Raw genomic sequence first — 17,385 nt, forward strand, 5'->3', positions numbered from 1 at the left:
GTAACCAATCAGTGACTTGAGGGGTGGGCACATGGGTCACAACTGTTTGTCCCATGTGGCCTTCCTCAAAGTCGCTGACTAACTCAAGAGTTAGAGAGCTGAAAGCAGGAAGTTGTGTTCTGTCCTGTTGGACACGGCTCACTCCAGCCTATATAGATTAACTTTTTGGCTAACTAACTATATTAGAGATAAGTTTTTTATTTTGCACAACCTATCTATTTACCCAGTTTTTATTCTTACACTGAACTGTTCCTTTAAAAACCTGCTAACATGAGGTACTGTGCAACACAAAAACCAATATGCATACGTTAGGTTACATACAGCAACCCACAAATGGACAGAGCTCTGTCTTTTACTTCCACAGTTCTTGCTGTTTCATTTAGAACTTACATTATTTCCTGTCAGGTGATCGGCGACTATGGTTGCCACCTTTAAAAAAAAATAAAAAAAATAAAAGTAGATATAGGGGAAGGACCATGAACTGGCAGGGTGGTGATGTAAAGTATGGGGTGAGGAATTGATGGATCAGACAGGTGGGAGAAATGGGGGAAAATTTGGTCAGTAGGGCTGGAAAATAAGAGGGTCTGGAGGATAAGAGGCTGAGCTAAAAATGGGAATCGGGATGGAACAAAGGGTTTATTAGCGAAAACAGCTAAATTTCACAGAATAGTGTCTCAAGGTAGAAGATTTAAAACAGCAGTATTTACTTATATGTATTATAAGTAATAGTCTTTAATAAGTCTCTTATGATTTCAGTTATCTCTTGGTTAAGTATTTGTTCGACAGGTATAGTGTCTTTACCAGCTTCCCACTTCTGCCTAAGATTAAAAATATAACTTGACCAAAAGGAAGCAGAAATGTTATCTTGTGTGGGCAGGGTGTGATTTTCTTTTTAATAATGTTATTAATGTTCCTGTTACAGCTTATTTTGATTTAATTAATTGCCTTAATTGTCAAAAATTTGTAAGGTCTCTCACATATAATTGAAACACGAAAACGGCTTGATGTGAGAATAAATCTGCAGCCTTCATACCTTGTAATCCCCAAGTCTGGTTTCTATCATGAAAAGTCAGACCTCGTCATTATAGATCTTGGAAGCTTGCAGGTATTTGCGATCTATTTTTAATCTATTATTAAACAATGCTTTTTATGGGGAAAAAAAAAAAACATACACGTTGAATAAATCATCTCTCAGACATGAGCAGACCTTTGTGTTAACAAGAATAGAGAGCTGTGAAAATGACTTGCTTTCTTCATCTGTAAAATGTCCATTAAGTCTGTCTTTTGTCCCCTTTCTGAAGATGTATGCTCATATCAGATAATTTTATTTTTTTTATAATGTATTATAAAGCTTTATCCTAAAGTACTGTAACAATTGTTAAATAATATGAAAGGGAAATACTCAAAATACTACTCTTAGAACATACTACACTTAGAACGTTCTGAAAGTCCTTGCCCTTGCTCAGTGATAGTGTATCCTTGACAAACTTTTTAGACAATCTCTGATGTCATATTTTAAAAACTGTGTATGGCGGATTAATGAGAGGGTATCTCTAAACATAGTTGTATTAGATCAAAAGGATTTTTCAAAACCATAAATATTTGTATCAACTTTATTTTATTTTATGGCATGTAAGCTTCTCTGTAATGTGTAATTAAAGTTGATCTATTATATTCTGAGTACCATGAATTATATCTGCATGGCAGACTAGTTGACGCTTTTCAGATCCACCGAACTTTATTTTATAAAAACAGAACACAGCACTTTAAGTGGCACTGTTGGATTTCTTTCTTTTCCAGAAAAATATCCCAGCTTTCCTTTATCATTTTCCCCTGTTAATAACATCAGGCATAATTTTACCAGCCAGAATGATGAAATAAAGGCCAGGTGTCAACACTATAACCACTTCACTTAATTTGATGGCTGTGGCAAATCTGCTTGAGTTCACTGCGGCTGTATTAAATATATGTATTTTGGCTCTGCCCCTTTTAAAAGCTGATCAGTGGCTTTCAGGGGTACCTTGAGGGCAGTGTTCCCTCTTTTATTTTGTACAATGTGCACAAAAATAATATTTTCTGTGTACTTTTTACAACTATGCAAGCACTTTTAAAAATCTGTTTGTGCACAGAATCGTTTGGCTCAAAGTAAATGCAAATAATTTTTTGTTTTTCCACACACTGTTCTTTGCATGTACCACCGTTTGTTGTGAGTGCACACTCACACAGGCTAAAGGGAACATTGATTTGAGATGACCAAGTGTGGGTAGTGTTGACCTTTTTAAAATCATACTTTTAGGCACCCCCAAGTGAATGTTTGTACTTACCTGAAACCCGGGTTTATTCCAGCGAGCACCACAGAGCGATCCTCCATGGTGGATAGGACAACTACACTGCCAGTAATTTTTAATACCAGCCCTGGACTTGACAGGTGTTTAATGGCTGTGCCAGTGAAACACCGGCCAGGTGGCAACCCTGTTTATGGGAAACTATTTTGACTGGTTACCTATTTGACATGATTATTTTTTTTTCATTCCAGGTCATGAGTGTAGACCAAGCAGAAGAAACCACTAACTTTTTATCACTAGAAGATATCATGGAAAAGGCTTATGATAAATTTGATGTCCAAATCAAAAATGTGCAAATATTGTTTGGAAAAGAAGGTATTTTTTGAAAAGAGAATATGTTGTACAGTTTTCTTTTAAATAATCATTATACCAATTAAGTAGTGTATACTGAAAAAACTATATAACCAGTAATTGCTTGAAAGTGAAGGATCTTGACAGTATATACGGCATTTCAGATATATAAATAGCAATTTGTTCTAATTCTTTTTTTTTACTTTGCCCCAGGTGAGGACTGGAAGAAGGCCAGAGAAAAGGCTTCATCTTCGCTTCACATCTTGCAGCCACTAGATATTGAGCTGAAATTGGCAAAAGCTATGGTCGAAAGAGACAGCAGAATGCCTAGGTATGTTACTGAGAGATGTTGTTTATTACATAGGTTCAATGTTGGGCACTTATTGCTGATACAGATACAGTTACAGATTACAGTATTTTTTTTTTGTCTTCCCCAAATCTTCTCTTTGAAACTCATCATATTCATTCTTGGCAGTTTTAAGGTATTGGGAGAACTGCCTCTATTACACATCAAGATCTCTGATAAGAAAATTCAGGGTATGTTTGAGTTGGTGAATAGCATCCCACTTCCTCAGAAGTCTAGTACACCAACTACTGCAGACAAAAAGGTAGAGACGTTTGAATAGTACTCTTTTTAATACACACTCACTTATTCTGTTTTGAATTTTAAAGGAAATATTCAGAAAGCATAATTATTCTTTAAATATTTTTTTCACCAGATTCCTTCTATTGCTATTTTATCCAGAAGATCAGAAAAACTTCTTAATAAAGATATTAAGCAGTCATTGTTCCAAAAAGATGACTCTGGTAAGTGAGCAAAATTCAGTGAACGTCAGTACTTTAATTATACCACAGGCCAGAGTAGTCCACATAGATTAATATGTGGTAAGGATGTTTTTTTACAACTCTGCTGGGTTCTAGGTGTATAACATTAACATGTTTACTTCCAGTATAACTTCACCCATCATTAGTTTTTACACTTTTTAGAATGGGTATATACTGTGTGTCTTTGTAACTCAAACTACCAATACCAGTTATTATCACAAATAGCGCACTTTTTAGCATATTATCTCCATATGTCATTAGATACTGAGAGAAAACATCCTAATTATGAATTCTAGGCATCTTTTAAACAGTTTGATGCCCAATTATGATTGGATCACCAAAGTATGTGGCATGTAGGTACCTGGAAATTTGCAACTGGGCAATAACCCTTGGCAACCAAGCAAAGGTTTGCTTTCATTGTTCAGCCTGAAGGTGGCTGAAAAAAGCCAGTCACTGATTAGTTGCTATGGGTTACAGGCCAGTTGCACATTTGTGTAGTGTTTATAAATGAGCCCCACATTTCTGAAAGCAATGCAATTAAATCACTAAAATGCAATAAAGTAATTACACAGTGTAAAATTTTTGTTACCTTAGTCAATAAAACACTTTTCAGTGTGTGTTCTTTTTGTGTGTTCTGTGAATGTGCGCCTCACCCCTCATGTGTTTTAAATGATGTGTTAGTGTAAAAAAGTGTGTGTGTGTGTGTATATATATATATATATATATATATATATATATATATATATATATATACACACAAAAGCCATGAATATCTTGTAAATTATATCAATTATATCCTTATTAACAGTGACTAGTGATGTCATCAGTTATAAACAGTGAGTAGTGATGTCATTTATGTCACAAGACTCACTGAAACTTGTTTATTATAATAAATAAAGTCCCCCCCTATTGCAAAATATGAGGATATTAGAAGTTACATCGGAGTTCCATAACCTGTATAAAAACACTCGGCCTTCAGCCTCATGCTTTTATATGGTCAAGAAACTCCTCTGTAACTTATAATAGCCTTATAATTTACAAGGGGGGTACTTTATTATATTTATATACAGCAGTGAAAAAGGATTGCGGCACTCACAGGGTTTTAGTGAAAAAAAAAATATGATTTATTATTAAGCCTCAACGTTTCGATCCCCCACAGGGATCTTCGTCCGGAGCAAAAACTAATCTCCTGATGAAGATCCCTGTGGGGGATCGAAACGTTGAGGCTTAATAATAAATCAAATTTTTTTTTTTCACTAAAACCCTGTGAGTGCCGCAATCCTTTTTCACTGCTGGCACCCAGGTATTAATTTTGTCTACCCCTTTTTTTCCACCATAAGTCCTGTGACTGCTAGCTTCTATTGGGCTCTTGTACATCCGAATATACAGCTCTGCACCCAGGCACGTTATCTGCTCCATATACTGTATCTAAAAACGGAAGTTTACATAGAATTGACTTACAATGATATTTTAAAATCATCTAGTTAGTCTTTAGTTTATATTAAATTTAAACTCAACAGACGAGTTGAATAATTTGTACTTACACTTAATCAAACATGCTTTTCTTGGGTTTTTTTCTCCCATTTGTTTTTCCGTTTCTTAAGACATAACTCAAGCAATTTAAAGCAAATTAAGCAAAAAATATTTTATTTGCTAAAAAATATATTTAATTTGTTGTTCTCAGATTCAGATGAAGAATTTTTTGATGTATGTGACAACTTCCCTGCCACTGTAAAAATTAAACAAACCAAAAAGCCAATTTTAGTGTCTTCAGAAGAAAGCAATACAGAAGAGACCAATGTAGAGGAGCTCACAGACCTCAACCTCAAATTTGAAGTGAAAGAGGTAATTTAAACAGTTAAGAAGTGACCTGTATATTTTAGTGTCTCCATTTTTGTGAAGGAGATAATAAGATGGATTGTGCCGTTGTTATTATACAAGATGCATTTTTCAACATCAGTGTTTGCCCTGTTATTAGATTGGAGGATTGGCGGTGCATTAGTATAGCCGAGTCTTTTGAAATGTTGTGTTGTCTGCTTTTTCTTAATCACACAGACCCTTCCATATATATAAAACTTAACTTAGTGTACTTTGAATATTTTATGTGCTATAACTACCTTGCATAATCTATTGTGGATTTATATAAATTTGATTGAATTTGCACTTGGTATTGCCGAGGTCACCTTAAAATCACAGTGTAGTAGTATAAATAAGACATTGCTTTTAAGCACTGCCAGTAAAAAAATAAATAAATAAATAAAGCTGCAGCCTATAGCCTAAAAGTTACATTTGATATGTATTAGGCAAACAATTGAGGGACAACACTAGTAATGTTCCAGTGGCTTACTCTGTTGATTTGCTTTCCTTCAAACATATGTTACTGGTATGGGATCTATTATTTAAACCAAAAGGATTGTTTTGTTATTAACAAGAATTAATTGCAGCTTAGTTATTATAGAGTAAAAAAACAAATCTTTCAAAAATTTAAGAATACGTTTAAATAGGACATAAGGGACAAATGGCATTTATCACATTTCAAAGCTTTCTGGATCATGTGATCATGAGTTGGACAGCCCACTTTTAAAGTAATGCAATGGATAGTATCATATATTTTAGAAAGTTATTCCCTTCTTTTAAATGCTTACCAAAATGTCTACATATTGGCTTGTAACTTTCATTGATTTAAACACAAAATAAAGTTTATTTTTTTTGTTTTTCTTCACATCCCAGGAAACACATTGCATGTTTTTTTTTAGGTGTTGTCGACTTTTAAGGTTCCATTGTGTTTGAGACTAATTTGTGAAAGGTATCCCTGTTAATACGCTTTCACTTTATAATATATCTGCAGGTGAAACTGGAATTCACCAAGCAAACTGATAAGCTGCAGGAGACAATCCTTGTGTTCAACATACAGCAACTTGGAACTGAATCTTGTATAAAGACCTATACTTTAACATCTGTGTCTTACCTTAAGAAGATCAGCCTGGACTATTATGATGCTAGTGGTAATTCTCTTGTACTAGCTTGTCTTCAGATAAGAAATCTTGTTTTCATCCAAAACTGAAATGTGAAATTCTCATGTTTTAAAATATATACTTTATCAGGATTTCTCTATGAAATGTAAACTGGGCAGAGTAAATATGCAGAACCTGGAAATGCTTCCTTTTTGCATGCTTTAAGGCAGTGATCCCCAACCAGTAGCTCGTGAGCAACATGTTGCTTTCCAACCCCTTGGATGTTGCTCCCAGTGGCCTCAAAGCAGGTGCTTATTTTTGAATTCCAGGCTTGGAGACAAGTTTTGGTTGCATAAAAACCAGATACACTGCCAAACAGAGCCTCAATGTAGGTTGACAAGCCACATAGTGGCTACTAAATGGCCAATAACAGCCCTTATTTGGCACCCCAGGAACATTTTTCATGCTTGTGTTGCTCCACAACTCCTTTTACTTCTGAATGTTGCTCACAGGTTCTAAAGGTTGGGGGTCCCTGCTTTAAGGGAACATTCTTTATATATCTCTGTATAGAAGTGCATACAATGTATATTACATTATTTGCAGTAAAAAACCCTGAAAACCAGATTGCTGCTTAAATTAGAGAGCTCGGAGCAAAAGGTATATATTTTAGTATATGGAACATTGCTCAAGAATACCAGATCAAAATATATAATGTAATCTGGGGTTATATAAGTTAATATGTATATTTTATTTTGTTTCTGTGACCAGCAATATGCCAACATTATGACCAAAGGGCAGAACATCAACCCACAACATTTAAGTAGTTAATGGAGTAGTTTGTTTACTTGCACTTCTATATGTCTTTACAAGAAGCATGAGTAATGGGCCAAAATGTATCTTTTATTATTGCAGGTCTCAGAAAGCAGCCTCTCCATTTAATCAGCTCTTCAGATAAAAATGCATCTGAGCTCTTAAAAGTAGAATATGTTAAGGTAAGAATTAAACTATAATCCAGATAATTAAACATTGCTTTAATATTTGGATTAGTATTTGAGGTAATTGGAATAGGCAGAGAATATACAGTAGCACCATCTTAATCATCTTTTAAACCTTGGCCCTTTGTTATGTAATTATGTGGTGTGATCATGTTAAAATATTTGGCATAATGAATATTGAACTAACTTGTGCAAATATAATCAGCGTATCGAGCCATTCTGAGAAGCCTAGATAAGCTGTTAAACCATGCATGTGTTTGAACTGTCAATTAAAAGTACAGGTATGGGACCTGTTATCCAGAATGCTCGGGACCTGAGTTTTTCTTGATATTATCCAGAAATTCATGTAAACATTAAATAAACCCAATAGGCTGGTTTAGTTTCCAATAAGGAAGGATCAAGTACAAGGTACTGTTTTATTATTACAAAGGAAACTGACATTTTTAAAAATTTGGATTATTTGGATGAAATGGAATCTATGGGAGATGGCCAATCTATAATACAGAGCTTTCTGGATAACGGGTTTCCGGATAACCGATGCCATACCTGTACTGTTAAACTCAGATTATGGATTTGCCACTTAAAAACTGGGATTATACGAACAAGGGATGATGTATTCTTATTTATGGGAGACGGCCATTCCGTAATTCAGAGCCTTCTGGATAACTGTTAACTGAGATTATGGATTTGCCACATAAAAAAAAAATGTGATTATATTCACAAGGGATAATGTATTCTTATTTCTAATTATGCAATTAAATGGTACATAAAATAGCAAAGGCTACATTTTCTATATCATATTTATCTTTGATTGTTCTAAGAATATTTTTTTCAGATGGAAAATGGATGCGTTATTGATGTATTCAAGTGTGTTTCTTAAAGGAAAACTATACCCCCAAACAAATTAGGTCTCTATAAAAATATAATGCATAAAACGGCTCATATGTAAAACCCTGCTTCATGTAAATAAACCATTTTCATCATAATATACTTTTTAGATGTACCTGTTTAGGTAATCCTTAATACAGTAGAAAATTGCCATTTTAAGAGTTAAGGGCCACTCCCTGGGATCTTACGGTTCACGGTGCACACAAACAAACCAATCAAACCATACATGTTAGGTCCAATGAGCCAATTAAAGGACAAAGTTCTGTCTCTTGCTTCCACACTTCTTCCAGTTACAGATAGAGCTTCATTATTTCTGGTCAGGTGATCTCTGACGAGGCTCAGAGACCATCACAAAATGGTGGTTCAAGGTACTAAATGGAAAAGGGCAATACTTACTTAAAGGGATACTGTCATGGGAAGAAAAAAAAACTTTGAAAATGAATCAGTTAATAGTGCTGCTCCAGCAGAATTCTGCACTGAAATCCATTTCTCAGTTTTTTTTATATTCAATTTTGAAATCTGACATGGGCCTAGACATTTTGTCAATTTCAAAGCTGCCTCTGGTCATGTGACTTGTGCCTGCACTTTAGGAGTGAAATGATTTCTGGCAGGCTGCTGTTTTTCCTTCTCAATGTAACTGAATGTGTCTCAGTGAGACATGGGTTTTTACTATTGAGTGTTGTTCTTAGATCTACCAGGCAGCTGTTATCTTGCGTAACGGAGCTGCTATCTGGTTACCTTCCCATTGTTCTTTTGTTTGGCTGCTGGGGGGGGAGGGAGGGGGGTGATATCGCTCCAACTTGCAGTACAGCAGTAAAAAGTGATTGAAGTTTATCAGAGCACAAGTCACATGACTTGGGGCAGCTGGGAAATTGACAATATGTCTAGCCCCATGTCAGATTTCAAAATTGAGCAGCACTATTAACTGAGTCATTTTGAAAAAATGTTTTTTTCCCATGACAGTATCCCTTTAAATATATATTCCAACTTGGTAAAACTATCTGTATTCATTTTGAGGGAATAGTTTTTCTTTAAGCTGCAGTTTTTTCTTCTTCAAGACTTTGCCTTTTAGGTACAATTCCTAGCAACTGTCACTTTCCTACTGACTACTGCATAGTCTTAAAAAAAAATGTCAAATCTAAAATTTGCCAGTTTAGGGCAAACGCATGCACAATGAATCATTTAGGAGCCCTACACATTCCTTGCTATCTGCCTGCTTAGCGAAAATGACCAGGTCACATGACCCAACCGAATATCATCAGTGACCTTATCTCCTTAATCAATACTATTGATGGTGTCCTGTTACCATAGGGACATCTATGCTTTCCAGCACCTCTGCTCACATTCATTTACAGTGCAGCAGGAAGTGGAGGAGGTGGTTACAGGAAGCACATGCCCAGTATCAATGAAGTGCTGGGGGGGAAAGTGCAGCAAGAAGATAATGACTGCACTCGCAAAACCTGAGATACGGCCACATTTTCAAAAATGCACAAAAATAGTTAAGTGTAATATTACACTTTTCAATGCAGTGTTTCAGGTGGGGGGGGGTTAATGGTAAATGGCTCTAAAAAAGGAAATTATACAGTAGAAGAAGAGCTGTTTCTATATTAACAAGCAGGGCACTTTTACAAAGAATTTGAGGTAATGGGATATGAGCCTACATTAGTTCCCAAAAAATATTGTGCAGTGAGAAGATGGATCAAACCCTTAGAAGAGGGAATAAAATAGTCCCTGTACAGCTGACACACCTGAGGGGATGAGGATTTTAGGAAAGAATGGGCAAGCTGTATAGAGATTGTGACATGTTTCTAAAGACATAAGGCAGCAATGGGTATAGAGTCGGATGAATCGGTGTATGAAATATTTAAATATTTTTTTTTTTTAAAAAAGTGTGAGAAAATACAGTACTGCATTTCAATGACTGGAAAAAGACTATAGGAAAATATACTTTCTGATTAATAGAGATAACGTGGTAATGTTCAGAAGTGCTGCCAGGGACATTTTTTTTTTTTTTACTGAAGTGGAACAACTTACTTTTTAGAAGAAGAAATTCACAAAGGTGAGGTACTAATGAGATAAGATTTGGCATTGTAATTGGCACAGTTGGAGTGATATTTTGTATCCCATTTAGGAGGACAGTGGAAGGCCCTATTTATTGAAGGATTTGACAGTAGGAGGAGTGTGGATTACTTTATGTCACAGAGGAAAATATATATATAGTAGAAAAGCTAAACAGGAACAGGACTGATGAAGAACTGACCTTACATCTACTATATTCTGCAGAAGTTAAATAGCAATGAAAGAAGACTGTAAGCTCTCACGAACAGAGCCCTCTCCCTTTTGTCTCCTAAAAATATCCAGCTGGAACTGTAAATCAGAACAGCTGATACTATTTATAAGATGAATTAGCGTTTTCATTTATGGAAGAGGGGTATGATTGAGAGCAGGTTTTATGTTTTTTTTTAGCATAATGAGAATTTCTGCTTTTCTTCTTTTTTTAGGCTGATACGAAGGGGCCACATTTCCAAACTACTTTTGAAAATACAGAACAAACGTTGAAGGTAGAGAGATTATGTTTTTTCCTTTTTGTTAGAATTAATTTTTTTTCTCCACATTATTGTTCACCATACCATGACTGTGCCTTATTTGGAAACCCCCCCCCTGCGTGTCTTTGCACACAACTTTTGCTCACATGGTTGAGGGAAATTAGATGAAAAAGTGGTGACTACATTTTTTTAGCTTGATACACAATGTTTCCCATTTTTCAATAGGTGTTCTTTTCAGCTGTGGACCTCCTCTTGCACTCTGAAGCATTACTTACTACTATCAGCTTCCTAACAGAATCTATCCCAAACCTTCCTGATAAGTCAGAAAAAATCAGGGCACCAAAACAGCAGGACAAAGAATCACTTGTTAAAAAAGGTAATACCCAAGACAAAGTCCTGTGGGATGTGTCTGTGCTCTAAAAATAAGGGTTAAAATCATATCAATATCAGTTCCCCTTTAAAAATATTCAGTATAACACAATCTGCTATCTATTTGTAATAATTTGTTAAAATTATTTCTTCCCTTCTCCTTATAAACTTTTAGGTTTTGGAAAGGTTCCATATAAATATATCTTTATTTATAAGGAACCTTTTTTAATTTGAGTGAATGAGGAGACTGTGCTTTTATGCAAGTCAAACAAGATCATTGTTGGAATTTCTCCTTTTTCCTCAGCTGCAAAGGTTTGCAAAGATAAAGACGTATTTGCTTTCAAACTGTTTGCCAAGCTGGATGCTTTCAACGTAAATGTGTGGGATGAAAAGAATCATATCGCTGAAATCAAGATACAAGGTGAGCTAGTCCCGAGTCAAACCATCTCACAGTTAAGAGATTATTCGGTGCTTTGCAAAGCTCTGACATATCCCCCATATGTGATAAACCACACACATTTGCCCAAGTGCAGTAACCTAAAGCATCTTGCATTTAAACAGGTGACCAGGAAATACTGCCTGCTGATTGGTTGCTATAGGTGATAAAAACTTTAGCAGACTTTGCACATTATATTACATAACCCCTATATCTCATTTAAGGCATTGATTTGGAAATTGTTATATTCAAGTTTAAGGGCAGTATGAATTACTGAAATGAACCTAAATGAGTTGTTTTTTTGGTTTTTTTTTCCTTTTGCTTTCCTTACTAAAGCTATAAAGATGATTTCAAGATCATCTGGCGATTTTAACCTTCCATGAAGAAATTGCAGCTTGTCCACAATCTTCTGGCTAGCAGTCCAGGAGTATGACATTTATCAGTAAGGGCATGGTCGTTTGAATGAGGCCTTACTGGCTTTTTTCTTGGCCATGAAGCTCAGTATGTTTTCTCTTTGCCTGTACAGAGAGATGATGTTAGGATAACATAGCTATTTTCCTGTTGTAAGCACAGTTGTGCAGTTAAAACTAAGGGTATATTACTACTGTAATGCACATGCATGAATTTTCCCATAAACAGCATGTTTTCCCTATATAAGATAGAGCTTACAGTGGTGTGAAAAACTATTTGCCCCCTTCCTGATTTCTTATTCTTTTGCATGTTTGTCACACAAAATGTTTGTGATCATCAAACACATTTAACTATTAGTCAAAGATAACACAAGTAAACACAAAATGCAGTTTTTAAATGAGTGTTTTAAATGGGTTTTTATTATTTAAGGAGAAAAGAAATCCAAAGCTGTGTGAAAAAGTAATTGCCCCTAATAACTCGTTGGGCCACCCTTAGCAGCAATAACTGCAATCAAGCGTTTGCGATAACTTGCAACGAGTCTTTTACAGCGCTCTGGAGGAATTTTGGCCCACTCATCTTTGCAGAATTGTTGTAATTCAGCTTATTTGAGGGTTTTCTAGCATGAACCGCCTTTTTAAGGTCATGCCACAACATCTCAATAGGATTCAGGTCAGGACTTTGACTAGGCCACTCCAAAGTCTTCATTTTGTTTTTCTTCAGCCATTCAGAGGTGGATTTACTGGTGTGTTTTGGGTCATTGTCCTGCTGCAGCACCCAAGATCGCTTCAGCTTGAGTTGACGAACAGATGGCCGGACATTCTCCTTCAGGATTTTTTGGTAGACAGTAGAATTCATGGTTCCATCTATCACAGCAAGTCTTCCAGGTCCTGAAGCAGCAAAACAACCCCAGACCATCACACTACCACCACCATATTTTACTGTTGGTATGATGTTCTTTTTCTGAAATGCTGTGTTACTTTTACGCCAGATGTAACGGGACGCGCACCTTCCAAAAAGTTCAACTTTTGTCTCGTCGGTCCACAAGGTATTTTTCCCAAAAGTCTTGGCAATCATTGAGATGTTTTTTAGCAAAATTGAGACGAGCCTTAATGTTCTTTTTGCTTAAAAGTGGTTTGCACCTTGGAAATCTGCCATGCAGGCCGTTTTTGCCCAGTCTCTTTCTTATGGTGGAGTCGTGAACACTGACCTTAATTGAGGCAAGTGAGGCCTGCAGTTCTTTAGATGTTGTCCTGGGGTCTTTTGTGGCCTCTCGGATGAGTTGTCTCTGCGCTCTTGGGGTAATTTTGGTCGGCCGGCCACTCCTGGGAAGGTTCACCACTGTTCCATGTTTTTGCCATTTGTGGATAATGGCTCTCACTGTGGTTCGCTGGAGTCCCAAAGCTTTAGAAATGGCTTTAAAACCTTTGAAATTGAACTCAGGTGTGATAAACCACAGTTAAGTTATTTTTTAACAAGGGGGGCAATCACTTTTTCACACAGGCCCATGTAGATTTGGAGTTTTTTTTCTCCCTTAATAACGTAAACCTTCATTTAAAAACTGCATTTTGTGTTCAATTATGTTATCTTTGACTAATAGTTAACGGTTTTTGATGAGCAGAAACATTTAAGTGTGACAAACATGCAAAAGAATAAGAAATCAGGAAGGGGGCAAATAGTTTTTCACACCACTGTATATCATGTCACACAGTTATTATAGAGAGGATATGTAATAATGTTGGCAGGCCCCCCTGAAACGTTGATGCACAGGTGGATATAATAAATTTGCTAAATTACCCCACTGCATATAAGCTGTGTGTGTGGCAGTAATTTAATTTTGGGCAGCTATGGGTAGTCCATGTGTGCCATATTATACATAGGGTATTGGGAAAACTGTTACATGGTGATTTTCTGTTGAAGATATGTACTGAAGATGACATCCTTTTCAGAAAATGACCTTTTAATTAGCATAATTAGTTGAATCTTTGGGTATTGATGACTTTGTGTTACAAGTTTTTGTTTACAATCAAATGATCCCAAATTCCTTTGCCGTTAACTAAAATATGCTTGCTTAACCAGGGGCAGCAAATTTTTGTGACAGTCCCTCCCAGAAAGCTTAAAACCTTGCCAGGGGTTGGTGATAAACATCAAACCACTTATTGTTTTGGTGGTAGGAGAGTAATTAAATTCTTTTGATAAAGTTGGTTTATTTCCTCTAGAACTTGTTCCAGAGAAGAAAAGCAAGACTCTGTACTCAACTGGAAATATCTATCTCACATGATATTACGTATAGTCACCATGTAAACAGGCCTAATATATGGGGGATTATTTGGATTTACCTGAAGAAGTTCAATGTTTAGTGAAATTAAATAGTTAATGTGTTTTGCACTTACACATACATGAGGCATTGACTCCATGGAGCCATAAACAAATTATAAGACTCTATATAGTTATAGAGTGTTTTTCCATTATAACGAATTAATAAGCAAGAGCTTTTGTAATCACCAGGTTCATACAACACACTGCTCAAGGTATCTATTTGACTAGTCAGAACTGCATTTTAATGTTTTTGAGAGATTCCGAAAACAGGAGGTATTTACATGCTTCATGCTATACACATAGCACTACCTTAAAACCATAAATGAGAGGTTGTATCACACATAAGGAATTGTGGGCAGAGACATGCAAGTCACTCCTTAAAGGAGAAGGAAAGGTTAAAACTAAGTAAGCCTTATCAGAAAGGTCAATCTAAATATACCAGTAAAACCCCAAAGTAGTGCTGCTCTGAGTCCCCTGTCAAAAGAAAAACTGCATTTCTTTCCTTCTATTGTGTACACATGGGCTTCTGTATCAGACTTCCTGCCTTCAGCTTAAACCTCATTGCCCTGGGCAAGAGCATGCTCAGTTTGCTCCTCTTCCCCCGCCCCCTCCCTTCTCTACTGTAATCTGAGCCCAGAGCAGGGAGAGACTCAGGCAGGAAGTGATGTCACACCATGTTAATACTGCAGCTCCTATCCTAAACAAACAGAGAGTTTCTAGAGCTGTTTACTCAGGTATGGTAAAACATTCTACAGAATAAATATAGCATTCTAGCTTGCACTATTGCAGCTAATCTATTGGCAATAAAATGCCTCCTTATCTTTCCTTCTCCTTTAAGGTCCCTGTGGCCAACTATACAGAACTGCTGGTTTAATAGCACAGAAATGGCCTACTTATTCAGAGGCATATATTTAAACATGCAGACAGCCTGTTTGATATGGTTACTTTTCATCAGTGCAAGATATTGGAACATGGCTTCTGAGTGGGTAGGACTTGGAAAGTGGTGTAGCAGAGAAACCAATCTTGTTAGGGTTACATTGGCTAAATAAAAAAGCCAAAGAGCTCATCACAAGATGGAAAGGGTCAGTTTTCCATGAGTTTACCAACACCAAACTGAAAAAACATGGTAGTTTAATACATAGTTCACAATACTGCTCCCGCCCCTAGCACTTACCCTAAAATCGCCGGGGGGGGGGGGGCTAGTGCAGCGTGAAAAGCTTATTTACCAGGAGAGGCTTTTTGCCATCCCTGGTAACTTCTGGGGAACCGCCACCTGAGGCAAGGTGCTCACGCCCCTGATGAGATACAAATAAAACATTTCCCCTAGCACCGATCTATTCAGGACCTCAAAGACAAGGGATCTGATCAAGACTGAACAGGGCCGCGTATACACGGCAGTCTTTGATGAATGGACCATGTTCATAGCAATGTCGTCTGCAATTCTGCAGCCGGGGATACTGCAACTGGTCCGGGTAGATAATGTGCATTCAGGAGAATGATAGGACACCAATGTTTTAAGTAACATCTCTCTCCCTTCCACTTATTTCTCTCCCTTCCACTTATATGAGATTGTGATCATTCCTTTGCTTAGTAACTGGGGCATTCTACCCTCCACCGCCAATGTCCGTTTCTTTTTCTGCATAGAGGGTGCTATAGTAGTCTGTAACTGCTCCCATCACTTCCTCCTTTTACATGACTTTAGGGTGCCTGGATGATGTGTCTGGATTCCTTCTCAGCTGGTCTTTTTAGACCCTCCAACCTCTGTCAATGCAGCCTCGCTGCAGCCTCTTAAAGCTTCCCCTGCATTCTCAGGCCTGGCACCTGTCCTTAAGGTGGCCATACACGGATAGATCCGCTCGTTTGGCGATGTCGCCAAACGATCGGATCTCCCTCCGATATGCCCACCTTGAGGTGGGCAATATCGGGCTGATCCGATCGTGGGCCCTAGGGCCCAACGATCGGATCCTTCACGTTCGCAAACGGGCGGTCGGATCGCGGGACCGCATCAACGAACAGATGCGGCCGCGATCCGACGGGATTTTTAACCCCATCCGATCGAGATCTGGCCGACTTTCGGCCAGATCTCGATCGGGGAAGCCCGTCGGGGGCCCCCATACACGGGCCAATAAGCTGCCGACTCGGTCTGTCGACATCTTTTATCGGCCCGTGTATGGCCACCTTTAGTCTGAAAGAAATTATGTATTTTGACCTACTCCCACTAGTCACAGACATTGTCAGAACAACATTTCTCATTCTTCAAAATGGGTTAGGCATCCCTTAGTTCCTCCATAAACTTCTCCATCCCCAACAAGTCACAGTTGAGCTTCATGGATTTTGTGCTTGGAGGTCAACCACAGCTCAGGGACCCCTGTAAGTGAATGGCCGTGTGGGCAGAGAAGAAGCAGTGGACTATAGAATACAAAGTCTGCATCCTTAAAAGGGAAACTAAAGTCTAAAATAGAATAATGCTAGAAATGCTGTATTTTGTATACTAAATATAAACATGAACTTACTAAGCACCACAAGCCTAATTAAACAAATGATTTATCTTTTCAAAGTTGGCCGCAGGGGGCTGTCCTCTTGTAACTTTGTTAAACATCTTAAAGGGGATGCCTTCACATCGCCTTTAAGGACTTAAAGCTATTCCCCTTGGACCAGTAGGAGGGACCATGGGCTCTCCACTTCTTTCCTTTTCCCAGTGCCTGGTGAAGTCTTTCATGAAAAGAACTGCAGCCACTGGAGGGGTGGTTAGCATAGCTGCAGGGGTGGGTGGGGACAAGAGCTAGAAGAGAAGTGGGGGGGGGTGAATGAATGGGAAGGCTTGAGGGAGGAAGACGAGCTGGGACAGCAGTAAGGACTGCTGCCACAGTGGAGGGGGGGGTGCTGTATTCTTTATGCTGTTGCACTCTTTTTGCTGTTGTTGGCTTTCACTGGAACTGTGAAATGTGAATGTGCTTCAGCTGCATCACCGCTTCATAGGTCCTTTCTCTCTGCGGGCAGTCACACATA

General features: G+C 37.6%; 1 protein-coding gene across 4 annotated transcripts in view; it reads left to right on the plus strand.

The window, feature by feature from the left end:
- vps13c.L (vacuolar protein sorting 13 homolog C L homeolog) overlaps window positions 1–17,385 on the plus strand; it is a 132,354-nt gene that overhangs the window by 38,400 nt on the left and 76,569 nt on the right. For all 4 annotated transcript variants that reach the window (XM_041586667.1, XM_041586666.1, XM_018252883.2 and 1 more), the window contains 11 exons: window positions 969–1,105; window positions 2,537–2,660; window positions 2,850–2,967; window positions 3,112–3,244; window positions 3,356–3,443; window positions 5,146–5,306; window positions 6,310–6,466; window positions 7,328–7,407; window positions 10,800–10,859; window positions 11,070–11,220; window positions 11,518–11,634. In XM_041586667.1, coding sequence (XP_041442601.1) covers window positions 969–1,105; window positions 2,537–2,660; window positions 2,850–2,967; window positions 3,112–3,244; window positions 3,356–3,443; window positions 5,146–5,306; window positions 6,310–6,466; window positions 7,328–7,407; window positions 10,800–10,859; window positions 11,070–11,220; window positions 11,518–11,634 — 1,326 coding nt within the window. The remainder of the gene's footprint in view (window positions 1–968; window positions 1,106–2,536; window positions 2,661–2,849; window positions 2,968–3,111; window positions 3,245–3,355; window positions 3,444–5,145; window positions 5,307–6,309; window positions 6,467–7,327; window positions 7,408–10,799; window positions 10,860–11,069; window positions 11,221–11,517; window positions 11,635–17,385) is intronic.

The sequence above is a fragment of the Xenopus laevis genome, chromosome 3L, assembly GCF_017654675.1.
Source record: "Xenopus laevis strain J_2021 chromosome 3L, Xenopus_laevis_v10.1, whole genome shotgun sequence".
NCBI classification, from domain to species: Eukaryota; Metazoa; Chordata; class Amphibia; order Anura; family Pipidae; genus Xenopus; species Xenopus laevis.